General features: G+C 39.2%; 1 protein-coding gene across 1 annotated transcript; it reads left to right on the top strand.

Moving 5' to 3' along the window:
* The first annotated feature begins 809 nt into the window (after positions 1-809).
* On the top strand, positions 810-18,709 carry ILDR1 (immunoglobulin like domain containing receptor 1). The gene is made up of 8 exons (XM_081326487.1): positions 810-893; positions 4,411-4,581; positions 8,888-9,037; positions 10,450-10,569; positions 12,233-12,379; positions 14,602-14,706; positions 15,377-16,194; positions 16,921-18,709. Exons 1-8 carry the CDS (start codon positions 836-838, stop codon positions 16,960-16,962), a joined length of 1,611 nt encoding a protein of 536 aa, XP_081182613.1. The 5' UTR covers positions 810-835; the 3' UTR covers positions 16,963-18,709.
* Positions 18,710-20,286: the final 1,577 nt, after the last annotated feature.

Here is a 20,286-nt window from a genome sequence, read left to right as displayed (position 1 = left end):
GTAAGAGAAGAAATGTGATGGTGTGTGTACCACACACACACACACCTCTGGTTTAAATGCCAGTATTCGGGATAAATTTTCAAAGGCGCTACACACGTTTATATAACGCTAAGGTGCAACCTTGTGTGCACATAGCCGCCAAATCCATCAAATTTCTCAAACTGCTCGTGTAAGGCGACCTTAGGTGGAAAGGAGAGGAAATAAGGGATGTCGTGAACAGAAATTAATTGGCACCAAATGTAACAGTTGGATCCAGAGAGTTTGCGACCCGTTGCCTTACGTGATTCTATCTAGAGTTAAGTGGCGGGTGGCTTCGCTCTAACCGAGACAAGCGAGCTAATTTAATAACCGCGGTCCAGTTCATATTATACGTCGTGAGAACACCGCCGGCGTAGGAGGAGCAAGCGAGGACGGTGCTATTGCATCCAATCTTGCTTGCTACCTTCTCCGCCGTCGGGCTAGCTGTACCTGGAAGAGATTAATAGACGGCGCCCTTTGGTCTGATCCAGCAGAGGTCTCTGCTCACGCTTTCCCAGCGAGCTTCAGGGAAGGAGGGAGCCTTGGGGCAAGCGCGGCACCTGCAGGTATTCGCCGCGGAGTGCACCTACCGAGAATGGGAGAGTGCTTCAGCAACAGGTGCCGGAGAAAGACTGAAGGGAGGAAGTGGCTGCTTGCTTGCGCTGAACCGCTCCTCCCCCGGGGGGAAAAGAGGTTCGAGGGTCCCTTCCTCGGCTGCGGAAAAACAGAAGAAAACTCGTGGAATTAGGAGTTGGGGAAGGGCGGGAGGGCGGGCTGAGGTTTGACCTAGAGGCTCCGGGCAGTGGGAGGAGACGCCATGGCCTGGATCTGGCAGTGGCATTTCCAAGCGCTCTTTATCGGCCTCACCTCGACAGGTGAGTCGACAAGAGGGGAGAGAAGCTGGTGGCTAAACGCATCGGAGTAACTTTGATCTTTTCTCCTGCTTTTAGCTAGTAAATAGACTCCCTACTTTTGTGCTCCCTTACCTGGTTCTTCCCCGCTTGTCTGTTTTTTTTTTAAAAAAAACAGTTTTCCTCATTACACAGCCTCGAGGCTGAGCAATTTGATCAGCCGTATTCAGATTATTTCTCAATTGTTTTAAATTATTTAAACTTTACTTAGAAGAGAAATGATTGCTGATGTAAAATCGCAGTTTGGCGACTAGGATCTTCTTGGGATTGATTAGTCTCGCCTCCTTAACATTTCATTTGAGTTGTAAGGTTGCATGTATATGGAGATTTATATATATTAAGTATTTGTTAAGTATTTTAGATTTATATATAGTACATACATGTAGAAGTTTTGTCCAAATCAGAATTGTTAGAAATGCACATATAGTAACTTTTCTTTAGATGAAAATTGTGATGTAATTGAATGCAGAACTTTGGATTATCTTGAGGACTATACAATAGATTGTTAAGGTAAACTCTGGGCTTCCCCCAATAGTGAAATAACCAAAGTCACATACCATATAATCAGTGGTAGGATTCAGCCAGTTTGCACTAGTTTGTCAGAACCGGTAGCTAGTTTTTTGTTGCTCAGGCCTAGAATAGACTTCCGGAAGCGGCATCCTCACAGAGAATTGGTTGTTCACATACTTGAATCCCACCACTGCCTATAATGTACGTGCATCAATTTTATATTGCCTGTTTTTCACAAACTCTTGCTTACACATATACTATATTTGCAAACACAGCACTCAAACAAATTTGTATAAAACATAGTTTAAAAGTTTGATGGTGGCTAATGCAACTAGAATATGTTTCAGCGTATTGTACCTTGCCAAGTGGTAGGAGAACAAAGATGTATTTTCTTCCATGCTGAGAGGAATATCAACAGAATAGAAGAGTTTTAAGAAATTACTTCTTTCTGACCATTATCTTTTTAGAGCACTGTCACTGGAGGACTAACAACTACAATTTTTTTCAGAGTTGCTACAAAGAGATCTTTTGAGATGTCATTTCCTCAATAGTATCTTACAGTATCACCAAGCCAGAGCTGTTGAGAGATAAAAATCTATGTTGATAATTTGTTACTATGGCAATGGTTAAGTGGTGCAATAAGTTCTATAAATAAGGGGTCCCCAAACCCCGGTTCCGGGACCAGTACCAGGCTGTGGCATGCCAGCAGCAAGTCCACACAAACAAGAAAAGCCCCATCCACAGAATGCAGGCAGCACACAAAACCATGGCCCCTTTGGTCCGCAGAAAAACTTCTCTCCACGTAAAAGGTTGGGGACCTCTGCTATAAATCACTGAATGAAAACAATCTATGGATGGACTTCCATCTCAGCCTAAAGAAATATTCTATTCTTTCAGGGATACTCTCTATGGAATTGAATTCTTAGATCAGATATGAAGGCTGGAGATCTTTCAGAAGTTATACGATTATGTCTTCCAGTAGCTGTAGTTCCTGTAGAGAAGAATTTCAGTAGATCAACAATGACTAGAAAGTGGACATGTTCTATTTTAGTACTGTTTTTCAAATCATGTTCTAGTCTATAATAATATACAGAATGTTTTACACAGAGCTCTCTTCCTAATGTTTTTTTTTAGCCCCAACTTGAAAACTATTTTCCCAATTCATTAAAGCTTCCCTGGAGGTATAATACTTAGATTATTTGCCCTCCAAATGTAATAGACTTAATGTGCAAAGACTAGGCTAGTGAGGTATGCAGATGTTCCAGTTCAACAGCTATAATGGACACTCCATTGGAAAAGGGCAGGGTAGCCCATAGAGGAAACATTTTACATAACTGAGAAACTGCTTTAATATTTCTCATATAGAATTACTTTAAGCACTGTTTATAATTCAAAGGAACAAAGCTGCTGAAATAAAAATGAAACACTCTTCTTTCTATTCTCTGCAGTCAGTAATATTTGAATTATTCCACATAAGGCAGCATGTATTTATTTATGTTATCACAACTGTGATAGCTTTCACATTAGAATATTTATTTTATGTTATCTCGTATACCTATGTGATAGAAAGTTCACTGGATTATAGCTAAGATAATAGGTATATCTAATATAACTGTATGTATTAATAATTTATCTTACTTAAAAAAAATATAAAACCACCCAATTCATACCTTATGACTCTGGGCAGTGTGGGTCAATACTTTTACGATGTTTTAAGACATTGCAAATTTAAAGCATTCCCTTTTCAGTGTTCCCCTAGAACAGGAGTGCAAACTCAATTTCATTGAGGGCAGCATCAGCATTGCAGTTGCCCTCAGGGGGCCGGGTGGGCGTGGCCTGGGTGGGCGTGGCCAGAGTGCATATGGCCTACTGGGTGGGTGTGGCCAGCTCTACATCGTTCGCATCAAGGGTGCCTATGGGGGCCTGGGCAGGAGTGGGACAGATCTGAGGGTCTCTGGCAGGAGGAGGGTCTCTGAGCCAGGGCCAAGGAAGTGGGGGCCGTTCCCTCACTGTTTCCAGGATGGTTTCACGGGCCACATGAAACCACTTCGCGGGCCGGATCTGGCCCCTGGGCCTTGTGTTTGACATGTCTGCCCTAGAATGATAAATATTACACCTCTTTTCTGCCAGCATTGGTTATGAGTTTGTTTTGGGATCCAATTCAAGGTACTAATTTTGACCTTTAAAGCTGTTAGTTTTGACTTTCATGGCATTAGACTAGGTTATTTGAGGGATAGCCTCTGCCTGATTACATCTGCCTGCCCCATCAGGTCTGGAAGAAAAGGCATGTTGTAAGTCTCATCTGCTAGGGAATCACATTTGGTGATCCCAGGAGGCAGGCTTTCTCTGCTGCGGTGCCCACCTTATGGAATCTTCCCCCTTCCCAAGTGAGCTTAGCTGCTTCCCTTTCAACATATTACAAACCTCAAGACCTGGCTATGTTATCAGGCTTGGAGGTCCCAGGAAGATTTTGCAATGACTCATTTATGCATTTGCAGTGTTGCAAAAAATCTATAGGAGCTGATGAAGTGATGGAGTCAAAGATGCAACACCTATTCCACATTGCTGTTAATTGTTTTGTGGGAAATATTATAGGAGATGACCAGGCTGAGCCAGAGAGTGGGGTCAAATGCACCATCAGTCTGGAGCAAAAGAGAACTATGTCCAGCCCAGCTTGAAGCCTGGATTCTTATGTACAGTAGTGCCAATTTACCTTGACCATTAGTAGATCGGATTCTTGTGTATAGGTAGAGTGAAATAAATTTGTAGTACTTTTGAACCCTATCCTGGTTCCTGATTTCTTCCACCTGACAAATATTTGGAGACAAAAAGTTTCTTTTTTGGCAGATACTAAAACTGACCATTTTCACTTTTTCACATTTCTTTCCTAGTTTGCAAGGAAATGTATAGTTTGTAACTATAATATTTAATATTGCAGAATACTATGTGTTGTTTGTGTTTGTTCCTGTAGGTTGTTTCTCTGTTCTCGTGACAGTGCCAGATACTGAGCGATACACAACTTTATTTGCTTCTGTGATCCTCCGATGTGACTATAGTACTTCAGCACCACTGCAGGATGTAGTTGTTACCTGGCGCTATAAATCTTTTTGCAAAGATCCCATTCTTGATTACTATACTATTGGTAAGTAGTTCTGCTAAGGATCAGCCAAGAATTACTATCTACAAAAGTAGCATGATATAAGGAAGGAAATTGATTTTTTTTCCATGCACAAAATCCTCAAATACTTCCCCTGGAATATACTATAACTGACGCATCAACAAACTGCTCAAAGAAAAAGATCTGACTCAAAAATGAGGAAGGAACATTAAAAAGAAATGACAGAATTTGAAATGCCTATATTGAATCAACCATTTACTAGGCTGCTTAGTTGGATATATTACTACAACAGAGTAAATAAAATATGCATGAAAATTAGATGCAACATTTCAAAGAAATAGCCCCAATTTACAAAATAGAGAACATTGTAATAAATGTTGAACATTCTATGAAACAGAGAAACAGTCTACTGTATGTGGTGGATATGTAGAAATTCTCTAAGTATTGGGGGGAAAATTCTCTGTTCAGAGAATTTTAGTGATCACATTCAAAATGGAACTGCATTTTTATTAGCTGTAATCATAGAAAACAATAAAAATAACATTAAGATATATGCTTACAGCTGTAAGGACAAACACTGGAAGAAAAACTACTGGCAATATCAGATTAGGAACTTACTTTTGGGGAATATGCAACAATGATGAAAATAATAAATATACATAACGAAAGCTTAACTAAACTTAAGCAAGAATAAATTCCACATATTAGCATGGTAAATACATTTAGAGTATGGTTTCTAATGCCAAAAATTAATTAACTACCTATATTACTTTAAGAGTGGTTTATTCTCTTCTTTGACATTTACTGTATGTACAACATAGTGGGAATTTTGGTATTAAGCTCAAAAATATATGCTACTTTTAATATCACAAAAACAATGCAATACACCCTGCTTGTATCTTTTATTAATTGAACTTCAGTAATTATCTCTTTATTCATAGATGATTTTTTGGGGAAAAGGCATCTTTATTTTAAATAAAATAAGTACAGAGTACTGTTGATACACATTTTAAAATGAGGAAATGAGTATATACTTGTATATGCTGTATTTATATATATATATATATATATATATATATATATATATATATATATATATAGAGAGAGAGAGAGAGAGAGAGTGAGTGAGTGTGAGAGATTTTATTAGTTTTTATAAGGTTAAGGATAAGGTGGGGTTTGGATTAGGGTTAGGATTTGGGTTAATTTAATTTTAATTTAATTTAATTTAATTTTAATTTTATTAAATTTATATACCGCCCTTTCCCGAAGGACTCAGGGCGGTTTACAGGGTATTTAAAATCAGCAATACAAATACAAAAGTTAAAAAAACAATTAAAAAAGATTAAATCATCCCTTAAAATAAAAACCCCGGTTAAAAAATTCTCAGCCTGGGCCAGAAAGCTCAAAGAGCCAGGTCTTCAGGTTAGGGTTAGGGTTGGGGTTGGGGTTGGGGCTTTTCCAAATAACATTTTCAATATTTAGCAAACAGCATAATGTCTGGGTACATGTATTTAACTAACAGTAATAGCTATAGTTAATTATCATAAACAATATGTTAATTAATCACTCAATAGCCTTCTTGCTAATATATATTCAGAATTACATATCACATTCCTTTCTCTCTGACTTGTTTTTCTAGCCATTGATAGAAATTATCTCATGTTCTAAAATACACTGAGTCTTCTTTCTCTTTAATCTTTAAAGTCAATCTATCCATTTCTGCACACTCTAGCATTTTCTTAATTAGTACTTTTTAAGTTGGTAAGCTTTCATTTTTTCAGTGTTGGGCAAATACAATTCTTGCTGCCGTTAATATGTGTAGCATTAGATATCTGCAATCTTTCTCATAATTAGCTCCTATTATTCCTAACAAAAATAATTCTGCTTTAAAGTCTATTTTTTTTAATCATTTTCTCCAACCATAAATGTATTTTAACGCAAAATCTTTTTGCTTTGGGGCATGTCCACCAGATATGATAATAAGTACCTGGTCTTTGTTTTAATTTCCAACAGTTGTTTGAAGTATTTTTAAACATTTTTGCTAATCTCACTGGCGTCATACGCCGTCTATAAAACATTTTATATAAGTTTTCTTTATATGGCACTGCTTTAGTTAATTTAATATTTCTTTCCCATAACTTTTGCCAATCTTCTAATTCTATATTATATCCAAAAAATTTTGCCCATGTTATCATTGTTTCTATCATCTTTTCATACTTGTATAAGCTGTATTATTGCTAAATAAAGTTTTAGCTATTAAAATAGCCACTTCCCTGGACTGTGGTTCAGAAGTCCACCTTTTGTGTCTAGCTAGGCTTGGGTAATATAAACCAAACTGCTTGTCTCCAGAATTGAGATTTTGAATGAGGAAAGCTTTATTATAAGCCCACCTGAAATTAAGCAGCAACAGCCTAAAGCCACCGCTGTCAAGAATCTAATGACTGTTCCTTGGAGCTGAGAATAGGAGCAGTCTATGCACTCCTCCTCCTCGTCTCCTACTATACCTGGGTCTGCCTTCCATATCCAGATTGCTACAGTACTCAGCAAATCACTCCCCCTCCAAACTCTTGTCAACTCATATACAAGATAGAGGATCCCATCTGCCATCTCTATTCAAAATGTCGCAAGTCAGAATTAGGAGAACTATACCAGTAATGTATTAAATTAAAATGAAACTCATTGTTTATTATTACTTAGAATTGTTATGGTCATTGTTTATTTCCGTTAAAAAGCCTCCCAGCTCCATCATTTTCCATTCCCATTTATTGACAGCTCCCAAGAGCTTAGCCTATATTCAGTTATTGGCATGGTTGACATAATATACTGTTCTAAAATGTATTTTCTTGTTTGCAGTTTGATGTGATCCGTGAACTCATCAATTGTTTGTTTAGTAAGACATGCTTCAAATATTTATTTATTTATTTAGATTTATATACCGCCCTTTCCTGAAGGACTCAGGGCGGTTTACAGGGTATTTAAAAGAAAATCCATACAAAAGTTAAAACAATTAAAAAAGATTAAATGAAACCCTGAGAGAAAATAAAAACCCCAGTTAAAATTAAAAATTAAAAATTCTCAGCCTGGGCCAGAGAGCTCGAAGAGCCAGGTCTTCAGGTCCCGGCGGAATGAACGGAGGTCGGGGGCAGTCCTAAGCTCCGCAGGCAGCTGGTTCCAAACGGCAGGCGCGCCCACTGAGAAGGCCCTATCCCTGGGTATTACCCGCCGGCAATCTTTAACCGGCGGCACCCTAAGAAGACCCTCCCTGTGGGAGTGCACTGGACGAAGGGAGCTTGATGCTGGCAGCAGGTGTTCCCTCAGATATCCCGGACCCAACCAAGGAGCCTTGGTGGAGCAGTGGGCTAATGCCTCCTTAAGTAACACCAGCTGCCTGCAATTAGTGCAGGTTCGCATCCCACCAGGCTCAAGGTTGACTCAGCCTTCCATCCTTCCAAGGTAGGTAAAATGAGGACCCAGATTGTTGGGGGCAATTAAACTGACTTTGTAATAATGCCGCTTGGAGTGTGTGTGAAAGCCCTAATAAGCAGGCATATACATTGAATGAAGGCTACTGCTAAGCTTGTAAGCCGCCCTGAGTCTTCGGAGAAGGGCGGGATATAAATGGAATTAAAATAAATAAATAAATAAATAAATTTAGGGCTTTATAGGTCATCAGCAGCACCTTGAATCTCACCCGAAGGGCAACCGGAAGCCAATGCAGCTCGTGGAGTAGAGGTGTTACATGGGAGTATCGGGGGACCCCCATCACGACTCGCGCGGTTTATATAACACAAGAGACTTATTTTGTTACAGATTTGCCAACTCTTGTTCCTTTTTTGCCTACCAATGAATTTGGCACACCAGTTGCTTATTTCAGTGGTCTTGTGCCTTTCCCCCCCCCACCCAATTGGGATATAGCTAGGATTACCAGTCATTGGTTATCTGTTTTCTTTAAAAATATATGTAGCTGTACCATCATCACAACAAGGATATTGTGCCAATTGCTTACTTCTGCAATGAGCAAAAATGTTTTGGAAGTGAGAAGGTCTTTGGAAGTGAGATTATAATGCTAGTGTGGTCACAAAAGGAGCAAGAGGCAGTTTGTTGTCTTTTCTAAATCTGTTGTAAATATTGGAATTTGCTGCAATCAGACCTAAAAATCGAAACTAAAGAACCCCTGAAGAACATAAACAACTTTTCCAAGAAGTTTTGTTACTTAATACAGTCCTATTTTTTCTACTGCTTCCACTATTAAAGGAAATTGTACAAAAGTACAAGGAACGGGGGAAGTTGGTTTCCAAACAGTATAAATAATTTGACATTTTATTTGCAGCCTATCAGGCAAATCTAGATCTTGGCCAGGATCCTTCCAATGACTGCAATGACAACCAGCGGGAAGTGCGCATTGTTGCTCAGAAAAGAGGTCAGAATGAACCAGTGTTGGGTGCTGATTACAGGCAGCGAAAAATCACAGTGCAGAATAGTAAGTGATCTTTTGATGTATTAAAGGTAAAGGTAAAGGTTCCCCTGCACATGCGTGCTAGTCGTTTCCAACTCTAGGGGCTGGTTGTTCTGTACCAGCCTGCTACCGGCCCTGCAGAAAAGGCAGGGACAACCCCTTTACAAACGGCAAGAGGCTGGAACTAAGCCTGCCAAATTTATTAACATAAAACAGAGCAAAACAAGACACGAACCATGAAACAGGAGCTATTCAAACGGTTGCCTTCAGCAAACCAGCCTTCCCACGCATTCCCCTTTTAAACAGTTCAGGGCGTGGCTTCTCTCTGCCTCCTTCCAAGGTGTCCCATTGCCTTCCTCTGTTTACTCCTGATTGACTGCCTCCTGCGTCGGGCGTCCTTGAACAGGGCCAGCTGTGGGTCATCTTCATCCACGCTGTCAGGCTCACACAGCTGGGTCTGCGTCGTAACCAGATGGGAGGGGCCTGGCTGAGGGCTCTCATCAGCAAGCTCTCCAACACCCTCAGCAACCTCTCCAACACCCCCCTCCTCCTCCTCTGAATCGTCCGACCCAACTGCCGAACCCACAGGCTGACCCTGAATCACAACAACGGTGCTCATCTCTGTTTCAAAGCCGAAGAGCCAGCACTTGTCCGAGGACGTCTCAGTGGTCATGTGGCCGGCATGACTAGATGCCAAAGGCACACGGAATGCTGTTACCTTCCCACCATAGTGGTCCCTATTTTTCTACTTGCATTTTTATGTGCTTTTGAACTGCTAGGTTGGCAGAAGCTGGGACGAGTAACAGGCGCTCACTCTGCTACGCGGCACTCGGGATTTGACCCGCCAAACTGCCAACCTTCTGATCGACAAGCTCAGCGTTCTAACCCACTGAGCCACCACGTCCCTTCCTTTGATGTATTAGCAGTCTCAGAAATCCCTTCCAAAAATTAGTCTTAACAAATTATGCATTATGTAGCATAGTATGCTTTTGACACTCCTGTCTTATGCTTTATGCAATCCTCATTTAATTCTGTCATCATAACATGATATATAGGAATATTTGAATTATTAATAAAATTTGAAGGGCATCAGATTAAAATAAGATGTTTAAATGATTGTTACTAGTAAGAATGATTCTTACTGGTAAGTATTTACCAGATCAGTATTTATGCAGCTTACAATTATTCAGCACTATTTTATGTCCATTGTACAATAAATTTTCCTCAGGATTATTTTCTTTGTCTGCATTAATTCAGATTAGCACAGTGTAAGATCAGCCTCCAATTACAGTGATTCTTACCATGCCTGAGCATTGCTCAAGATTATAGTTGCTGACTTCTTATTGATGAAAATATTTTATTTATTCAGAAATTTAGGTCATTGTCAGAAACTAACATTGGTAGGGTTTCATTATGTTGTTTTCCATTTTATATAGGAGCAGATCTTGTAATTAATGAGGTTATGTGGTGGGACCACGGAGTCTATTATTGTACTGTTGAAGCTCCAGGAGACACAACTGGTGATCCAGACAAAGAAATCAAGCTCATTGTTTTGAGTATGTAGCATCCTTTTTTGGGGTCAAATTTTAGGATAATTTTCTGTACCTACCATGCTGTTTTTGAATAAATAATGAAAATAATGCAAGAACTGTACACTGATTGTCAAGATGCATGCTATTAAGTTCAGCTAGAAATTCCTGATGAATACAGTTGGATTGCAGCATTCAATTAACTATGGATGTGTTAAACTATCTCATCCCTATGGTGGTATGTATCGTCTTCACTCTTAGGTTCTGTATCAGAGGCCTGGGAGTTTGAGGGTTCTTAGTTGCTCCTAGCACTTCACTTTTCTGGAGAAACAGCTCCAATCTTGTTTCTGGGATCTGTTCAAGCCATTCTCCCAGCCTAGGAGTCACAGCTCCAAGAGCTCTGTGCACCACTGGGATCGCTTTTGCCTTTGCTTTCCACATTGTACTTCTCATACTATTTCCTGATGTTGCTAAATCACTTGGCACTGCTACATGTATCACCACTGCTGTCTTCTGGTCTTTGTCTGCTATCATAATGTCTGGTTGATTGGTCAGTACCATGATTGGTATTGACCACAGGATCTTAACCACAACCTTCTATGGAATCTCACATCTGGACCTGGGATATTCTAGCACATAGATGTGCAGATGTTCCTGTATATAATACCAACTGCTTGGTTGTGCCATTCAGTGTATGCTGTTCCTGCCTGCATCTTACACACTGGCACTGTCTCTGGGCCTGTTTAGACATTCTGCCTCTTGGGTCCTATCTAGTGTGGAAGACCCCTGCTTCTACAGATCTGATGCTTATTGCCTGTTCTTGAGTTGCTATGATCAGTGCCATCTTTTAGTCTAGCCACTGGTAGGATTTCCTAATGTCAATCATCTCAGCTATCTGTCAGTGACATATCTCATGCAGGGTCTTGCCCTGCCATGGCACTTCCTCTGCTTGATCTTACTCCCTTGTCTGGCACTTCAGGCACTTTTTCAGCAGCTCATCTTTGGGTGCCGTCTTATTGATGTACTCCTGGATGTTCAGAGGTCTGCAATTATTTTAAGTTTCTAATGTTTCCTTCTGTGGTTGGCCTTAGCTCATGTGGTATTAGCTGCTACTGCATTCCTTCAAGGTCATCTATGATTCTGTATACCTGTCCATGATTTCAGCCTTTTTTTAGTGGATTAATGCAAATGTATATTGCTATTTGGATACTTTGGAACAATGTCATCTGACTCTTCTCTGATCATTATTTCTAACAATTCTAACAAGATATTACAATAGAAAATATAATGAAATATCTAATTAATCCTGGAAGGGAATGTTTTAACATCATATTAGTTGCAGAAAATTATAATAAATAATGGTTCAGTATATGTTCATGGAACCTTAGGTGAACACCTTCAAATTTGGTTTATCAAGCTTGCTAATTTTAACAATACTAAACTGTATAATTGAAGAAGAAAGGAATAGATTGCATTCTTTTTCTTACAACCACATGGAAAGTTGTGAATGAACTGAGATTTGAATCATTCTGTCTGAATGTAAGCACTTGATATGGAAAATAACATCAGGATAAATTGGGAACATTTTATCTCAGTCTGCAAGATGAGTCTGCAGGTACCTAGGAATGGAGAAAGCAATGAATACTGAATAACCATTTTTTTGGGGGGGGGGGCTTTTTACTTGATGCAGACTGGTTGACAGTAATCTTCATCATCCTGGGTGCCCTCCTCCTCCTCATGCTAATTGGAGTATGCTGCTGTCAGTGCTGCCCTCAGTATTGCTGCTGCCATGTGCGCTGTGCCTGCTGCCCAACCCGTTGCTGCTGCAATGAAAAAGGTAATCCAGAATCCTTAAAACATAATGCACAGAAGAGGCATGCTTAAATGTAGGTTGCTTCCATGTGTACTTCAGTGACTTCAGGAAGTCAGAACCAAAAGAAATACAACTCAGTCATGCCCAGAAGGTACATTGTTCCAGATTTAGTGTCTCTCATGTTTCATTTGTCCAGTTGTTTTCTATTTTAAAAAAAAAATATTTAGAACACACTTAGGTATTTTTAAAAAAGTATCCCACATAAAAATACCTGTGGCAGTAAACTTCATATAATTAAAGTTCAGTCAGTGCAGAAAAGACTTTCATTTCTGCGTCCACCAGTCTAATTCAGGCAGCAGTATGAGGAGGACTTTTGCAGATTTTAAAGTATAGAGTAGCATGAAGGGAATTTTAGAACACGATCCCCAGACCTTGCAACCATGTTTTGTTTGCCATTCCCTTTCTCCACATATTTATGCCTTTTGTAGATCACATCAGAGCTTTTGTCTGCTGTGAGGCAGCTTTTTGTATTAATGGTCTGCTTTTTAAAAAAAAAAACCTTGCTTGGTGGTGAGCATTTGTAGTATTGACAGTGCTTTTTTATTTAAAAAAAGGTGCCGGAACTCACACACGTCATACAACCTGCCTTGCCTACCCTACAAGGTTCCATCCAAAAAAGGTGCCAGAACTCTGTTCTGGGTGTTCTATGGCAAAAAAAAGCCCTGAGTATTGACATAGAAGAAATGCAGCAGGGTTCCAATGTGGTGTGGACAGTAAGGACCTCAGAAGAAATGGTTGCCAATGCTTCAGAAATTCTGTAACACTGCCTTCAGTCCTTAAATATATAGAACAGCTTTCTTTAACATTTCTGCCTTGGAGGAATCCTCGAAATAATTTTCAGGCCTCAGGAAACATCCCCCCCCCAAAGTTGCAAAAAACTGGATAACTTCACAATACAATTTCACTTCTACACAATCCATGTTTTACATTGCTTGCAGTGACAACAAAGTGGAACAGAGTGGCTGAATTGCAATGTGTAAAAATTCTCACCACTGCGAACACTAGCATTGTGTAACAAAGTTCAAAAAATGCTTTTTTGTGGGAGGAGTTTTCATAGGCTTTCATAGGACCCCCCCCCCCAACCTGTCATAGAATCCCAGACTGTGTTTTCTATAGTTAAAGGTAAAGTTTCCCCCGCACACATGTGCTAGTCGTTTCCGACTCTAGGGGCCGGTGCTCATGTCCGTTTCAAAGCCGAAGAGCCAACGCTTGTCCGAGGACATCTCCGTGGTCATGTGGCCGGCATGACTAGACGCCAAAGGCACACAGAATGCTGTTACCTTCCCACCATAGTGGTCCCTATTTTTCTACTTGCATTTTTATGTGCTTTCGAACTGCTAGGTTGACAGAAGCTGGGACGAGTAACAGGCGCTCACTCTGCTACACGGCACTCGGGATTCGACCCGCCAAACTGCCGACCTTCTGATCGACAAGCTCAGCGTCCTAACCCACTGAGCCACCGTGTCCCTTTTTCTATAGTTACTACCATGTAATTGAGGCCTAATCATAATATCTTGTTCTTTCAATTAGGTGCATTCCTGTGAAAAGGAATGTAAGCGGCTTTGGCTGGAATGCAAAAGTTGAAAGACCTGTCACCTTCATATTGATAAAATGAACATTTTATCATTGATCTTAAAAGGATCTTAAATCTAAGTCAATTGAGCTTAAAATTCTCATTGCTAAGCAAGACAGTTAAGTGAATTGGATCCCATTTTATGACCTTTTTTCTACAGTCAATAAGGAAATCGATGCAATTGTTAAGTGAATCATGTGGTTGTTAAGCCAATCTGGCTTCCCCCTTTAACTTTGCTTGTCGGAAGCCAGCTGGGAAGGTTACAAATGGTGATCACATGACTCCAGGAGAGTCAAATGTCATAAAAACATGACAGTCGCCAAGCACCCGAATTTTGATCATGTGACCATAGGAATGGTTACAATGGTTGTAAGTGTGAAAACTGGTTGTAAGTCACTTTTTTCAGTGCCATTGTAACTTTGAATGGCTGGAACCCAAGGACTACATTTACTTTAAAATGTGAGAAGGAACCAGATAATCATTATTTTTGAAATGCAATGATTTTTTATTGTAACTCTGAAAAATACAAAGTAATTCTATCAACGACAGTTCTGTGAGGGGCATTTAAATGTAGTTCAGGTATAATAACAATTATTTTTTTTCTATTTTCTAGTCCTGGAACGGCACCACTTCATGAAACAAGCTCGACAACTTCTTCCATGGATGACACACCACTCGCAGTCATCTTCATACCAATTAAACCCACTTTTGCAGAGAGGTAGGAGCACCCAGGGATGCTGTCACTTTGTTGAAACATTTGGTTTTTCCTTTGATTTAGAGTGTTTCCTCTATGACTTTATAAATGCTTCTTTTCCCAGAGGCACAATAGCACAGTGTTGGAGAATCTATGTGCCATTTAGGGATGTTTTTTATCATTTGAAGCTATTTGTCCATGGAGATCAGATAATATTAAATATTCAGTTTACTATTTGGGACAGATTATTTGTCTTTTGAGTATTGGCTTTCTTTTTCGTGAACTAAATTTCTAGCTTTTATATGATTACACTTGAATATAACCAGAACATATCCTGCCATTGGCTTTTTGCATGCCACTACTGCAGGGTTACATACAATTTTTGAAACTTTGATCCTTTTGAGATTTGACCATAGACATAATTTAGTAGCATAATGCTGAATCAGTTGAGAGAAGCTACCCTTTTCAGTTTGTGTTATAAAAGTGCTTTGATTTGCAAAGGTCCTTTGCGCTCTGCGCAAAAGTAACTTTTTAAGTGTGTTGTATTTAGGAGCATGCCATCTATCAAAACAAGAGAGAGATTATTTGATCGTTAGTATATTTATATCTTGCTTTTCTATCCAAAGGTACTCCCTGTAGCTAGAAATTAATTGAAACATTTTATATTATGTTTTCTGTAATTTATGTTCTTCAGACATATCTCTCCAAAGCAGCCAACCATTAATGCCTCCACTTGCCCAAATGCCTTCTAGCAACAAGATCTTGGACCATCTTGAATCTGAGATCAGGAACCTTAATCTTTCTCAGCCTATACTACCTTCACATCCTGTTGGAAGCAGTCGGCATCCCAGCATTCTCTCTTCTTTGGGTTCAGAGATTGTGGAACGCAGAGTAATCCAGTTGCCTCCTATTGTTGAGCATATCTCATCCTCTCAAAGATCTAGCAGGTCATCACGACCAGGGAGGTCTACACATACAAGACCTCGGAGCAGCACAAATGAAAACCCGAGGGAGGAAAGAAGATGGAGGCGTCGTTCATCTTGGGATGATGACTCTCCTTCCAGCTATGATCAGGAACTATGGGACAGGCATAGAAATCACAGAACTGAATCACAAAGATATGGCAGCCATCATGATAGATACCGGAGTTCTACAACAGATATAATACCCACCTCACGTGGCAGAAATAGTTTTGATTCCCATCTTGAGACCAGAAGAGGGTACTCTGGACAGCACCACTCTGGGAGAAAAAATCAACATTCACAACGACGAACGTATCAACATGACAAGAACTTTGGTCAGCAGGATCATCGAAGACATCGCAGCTATTCTCCACCATCCTCCTGGGAGTCATGGAGCTCCTCTGGAGAACAGGAGTACTCCCGGAAAAACAATAGGCCACATCGTCAGCAGCATTCCCCAGACTGGCAACATGAAAAACCGCCTAGTTATTGTTCTGTTGAAGTTACCCCAACCAAGAACCAGAAACTCAGAAAGTCAACAGAACAGTCGGTAAATTGTGTTATCATAGCTTTTATGAATACGTGAAGTATTCTGGCCTGAAACATACATCCTGGACTGTAAGAGAGAGGAAATAGAGAATGGGATACAGAGGGAGGGTGGTGCTTCATAGGGGAGATACTGCCACCAAGCGGGCACAACTACAAGGTCCAATAAGATGGTGTTATTTGATAGAAGGGATCCAGGGCATGACTTCTCTACTAGAGCTGGTGGGGCAATCAGAAACAATGAAAGAAAGGTGGTGCCTCAAATAGCCTGGCCCTGTGCCATGTAGGGCCTTATAAGTAATAATCAGAGCTTCACAAGAATTGACAATGCATGTCATATTTTTTAATTACCGGTAATTAAAAAATAATTAAAATTAATTTTTAATTTTAATTTTTTTAATTAATTAATTTTTTAATTAATTAATTAAAAATTAATTTTTAATTTTAATTTTTTTAAATTCCATTTCCATCTGTAAAGCTCTATGCTGTTTTCCACCCAAATCAAAGAGAGGCTTTTCAGTGCTGTCAGCTTTTTTACACGTTCAAAATTCAGTAACTATTAAATAGCATCCTTCACTCCAATATGCTAAGGATTGGATGGCTTCAAATCAGGCAAGTGTAAAATGTACTTTAAATTAATAGTCCTAAATGATGAAGTCCATTATAAATGGCTGCTGACCTGTCATCTTTCCTGCCGTCTCACTAATAGCAGTTTTCTTTTTTCTTCTAGGAAAAAGGCAGTTCTCGCAGTGGGATGAGTGTTGTCATTTAGCCTCTTCACTCTTGCTACTGAATATAATGAGATTTCAGTGTCTGGCTGAACAGCAGATTTTCATTCTGTCTTTTAATGTTATTCACTAAGTCATGAACAGGTTTATTTCACCATCACCCTGCACCTTCTTGTATTAAAAATTTTTAATCATTTTTGCACTTTGAAAAATGCAGTAAGCTGTTTTACAAAACAAATTGTTTTTACAAAACAAAATACGGAAACTTGAATGATTTCCTTGCCTGGGTCTTGAGTCTTACCTGGATCTTAATATTCTTACTAAGAATACAAATCTGCAACAGTTCATTAATTGGGGTAGTTTCTGTTACTCTAAAAGATAACACTTTTAATCCTGGATAATGAATTACACATACTGTGTAGTAAGATTTCTAGAAAATTTTGAGTCAGAAAACTTTCAGATACTAGTGCATATATCTAGTATCCACATTCTGTACAAATCTTTTAGCTACATTATTTGATGTCGATAGAATGTAGCCTAATTTGTCAGCTTTGAACATTCAAAAAAATTAAAAAGTTGATAAGTGAAAAAATATTTTACTGTAACATTGGAAACAATGTTGGGCAATAGGTAATAAAAATAACACACCATTGCTGTGTACCCCCAGTACATCAAGGAAAGTGGGGAAAGTGGCTAGAAGGATGTATCTTTTAATGAGTGTTAAAACATGTCTAGTCACATTTAGACCGTATCATTCTATGTCTGAGGCAGATATTCAGAACTGCTCAAACTACTTTCATCATTGGGAAATAAGATATAAAGTGAAATATTGATTGTTATAACTGTTGGTGTGATGCTGTTCAACTTTTTTAATTATTTACATGAGAAGTTGAGAATGATTATCAGATTTGCAAACGATACAAAATTAAGTGGAAATTACTAATATGCTAAAAGAGAAAACTCAGAATGATTTGTATAGATAATGTAAAGCTAGAAGCCAGGTAGAGATAATAACAGAATGAAACTAAATGATGGTAAATGCAAAGTTACTGGTGAAACAAATGCACAAATGTAAGATAGGTGACACTGAGCTTGATTGTAATACTTGTGCAAAAGATCAAGGAATAGTTGATTAAAATCTAATTATGAATCAGAAGGATGATTAGATTATAAAGTAGGCAGTTTGATGTTAAACTTCAAGACAAGTATAGTTTCCAATTAGGAAATTTACTTATTTGTTACATCGCATTGCTCAGACTCCACCTTGATTACTGTGTTCAGTTTGGGCACTATGTTTTACAAAAGATTCAAAGAACCAGAGAAAGGCAGTGAGGATGCTAAAGTGTCTGCAAACTAAGTCTTTACAAAGTGGCTGAGGAGTCTGGGTCCTAAACTATTGTACCGGGACAGAGTATATGACTTTGATTAATACCCTGCCTTCAGATTCTTTGCATCCACCATACCTCCTCTGATATCACTACCTTCTCTAGACTGAGTAGGAAAATCAACAAAAGGTTTATATGTAAGTATACTTGAATGGTGGTAGAATTGTTTATGAAGTCAGGGCTCTTGCTAAACCAGGATTTCTGTTTGTGTGGAAGCCTCTAATCACAGTAAAGTTTATGATAGGAGGGAGATCAAATATGGGTGAGTTAGAAAATATATGAAGCCCCATCCTTTTTGCATTAATTTATCTTAATTATAGACATAACATCTCTGTAGAAATTATGAACAGATATACAGTATTGTAACATTGTTCACTGTGGAAACTGGCTTCTATCATTTGTCAATTTAAACAGCCATATTTCAAAGGAAGAGTAAACCATATAATGATGATGATGATGATGATGGAAATATGGGGCCTATTGTTGAGGTACTATTTTGCAGGTGGATTTTTAATGGATGAGATAGAGCAGGAGTAGGCAACCTTGGCTCTTTTATGACTCATGGACTTCAACTTCCAGAATTCCTGAGTCAGCATAACTGACTCAGGAATTCTGGGAGTTGAAGTCCATGAGTCATAAAAGAGCCAAGGTTGCCTACCCCTAGGATAGAGGATACAACAATGTTTGATCATTGAGGATCCACTAAAAGGGAGCTTACACGTTACCTTTATCTCCCTCACTCTCCTGAAGTTGGTTCTGGTCCTGTAGTGGCATGTTATTGGTGAATGCACTGGGAATATGTGTCAGTCAGGAAGGGAAGACAGGCTGATGTGTGACAGTACTTGAGAGTTGACTATTACGCGATGGAGAAACTTTCACTAATTTCACCAATGTTCTTGTGGTGTCTTGCTGGACCCCTAGGCCAGTCCCAGAGAGGAGCAGCGATGTGATCCTGTATAGACTGTCAAGAAGTGTCAGTGATTCTTGTACTGGAAGTTTCTTTCCTTTCAATTTTGGTGAGCAGAGTGCATCTACCAGGAAGAATATTGGTGGCCATTGGTTATCAGATTTTTTTTTAACCTAGTTGGAAGTTTCTACAAATGGTAACCTAAAGCACTAGTAGAATGTTCTTGTGTAGTGGGAGCTGAATAGAATTAAGGGTCTGTTTCTTATCAACCTCAACCTACTCTGGTCTCATATTTCAGCCAGGTTGCTGTTAACATGTATATCTGATTTGCCAGGTATTTTCAACATTGAATCTCCATCTTTCATTTTCTATGGAGTGGAATCCCTCAGTGTTCTTAGGCAAGGGACAGGGAAGAGGAAAAAAGTGGGTAATGAATGCGAATGGGTGGGTGGTGAATAGGAATGGATGGGTGTGGACACTGCTGAGTAGAGTAATTAATGTGGTTACTAAGAGGTTGAGAATGTTTGTGCTTCATGACCTTGGAAGAGGTGGTGAGATTGGGACACGAGACAGTATGCAGTTCAGTCGAGATCATGCTAGGGTAGGAAGTGGAGGACTAGCTGGAGATGGTGAGCCCAGTATTAAAATCTTCCTATCTTCTAGCCCTCGCTATTCATCCCTAAGACCTGTAACAAACTGTAGATATAATTTTGAGGACCAGGAGAAGATCTGTAAACAAGACAACAGTCAGATAAAAATATTTTGACTCCAAAGCAGAAATGTAACTTAACAAAGCATTGAGAAAGTGCTTTTAGATTTTCAGGTTTCTGTTACTAAAACCATATGGTTATAAATAAAAATGTTAACAATTATAGCTTTAATTTCCTAAGGCCACCAAGGATCTAATGACCTGGTTTATTTTGAAGGGCTGACAAGATGAGGTGATCAGACCCTTGATTTCCCTAAGCATTCAGCTGTTCCACGTAAAGATGTCTTCAGTCTGTTAATATTCAGTCTGTTAATAGTTTACACAAAAGTCTCTAAGTCTATAAAGTAACATAACAATCTTTGCCTTC

Source organism: Vipera berus (assembly GCF_964194415.1).
Source record: "Vipera berus genome assembly, chromosome: 4".
In the NCBI taxonomy this organism is placed as follows: Eukaryota; Metazoa; Chordata; class Lepidosauria; order Squamata; family Viperidae; genus Vipera; species Vipera berus.
The sequence above is the reverse complement of the archived record's forward strand: the minus strand, read 5'-3'. Positions and strand labels throughout refer to the sequence as shown.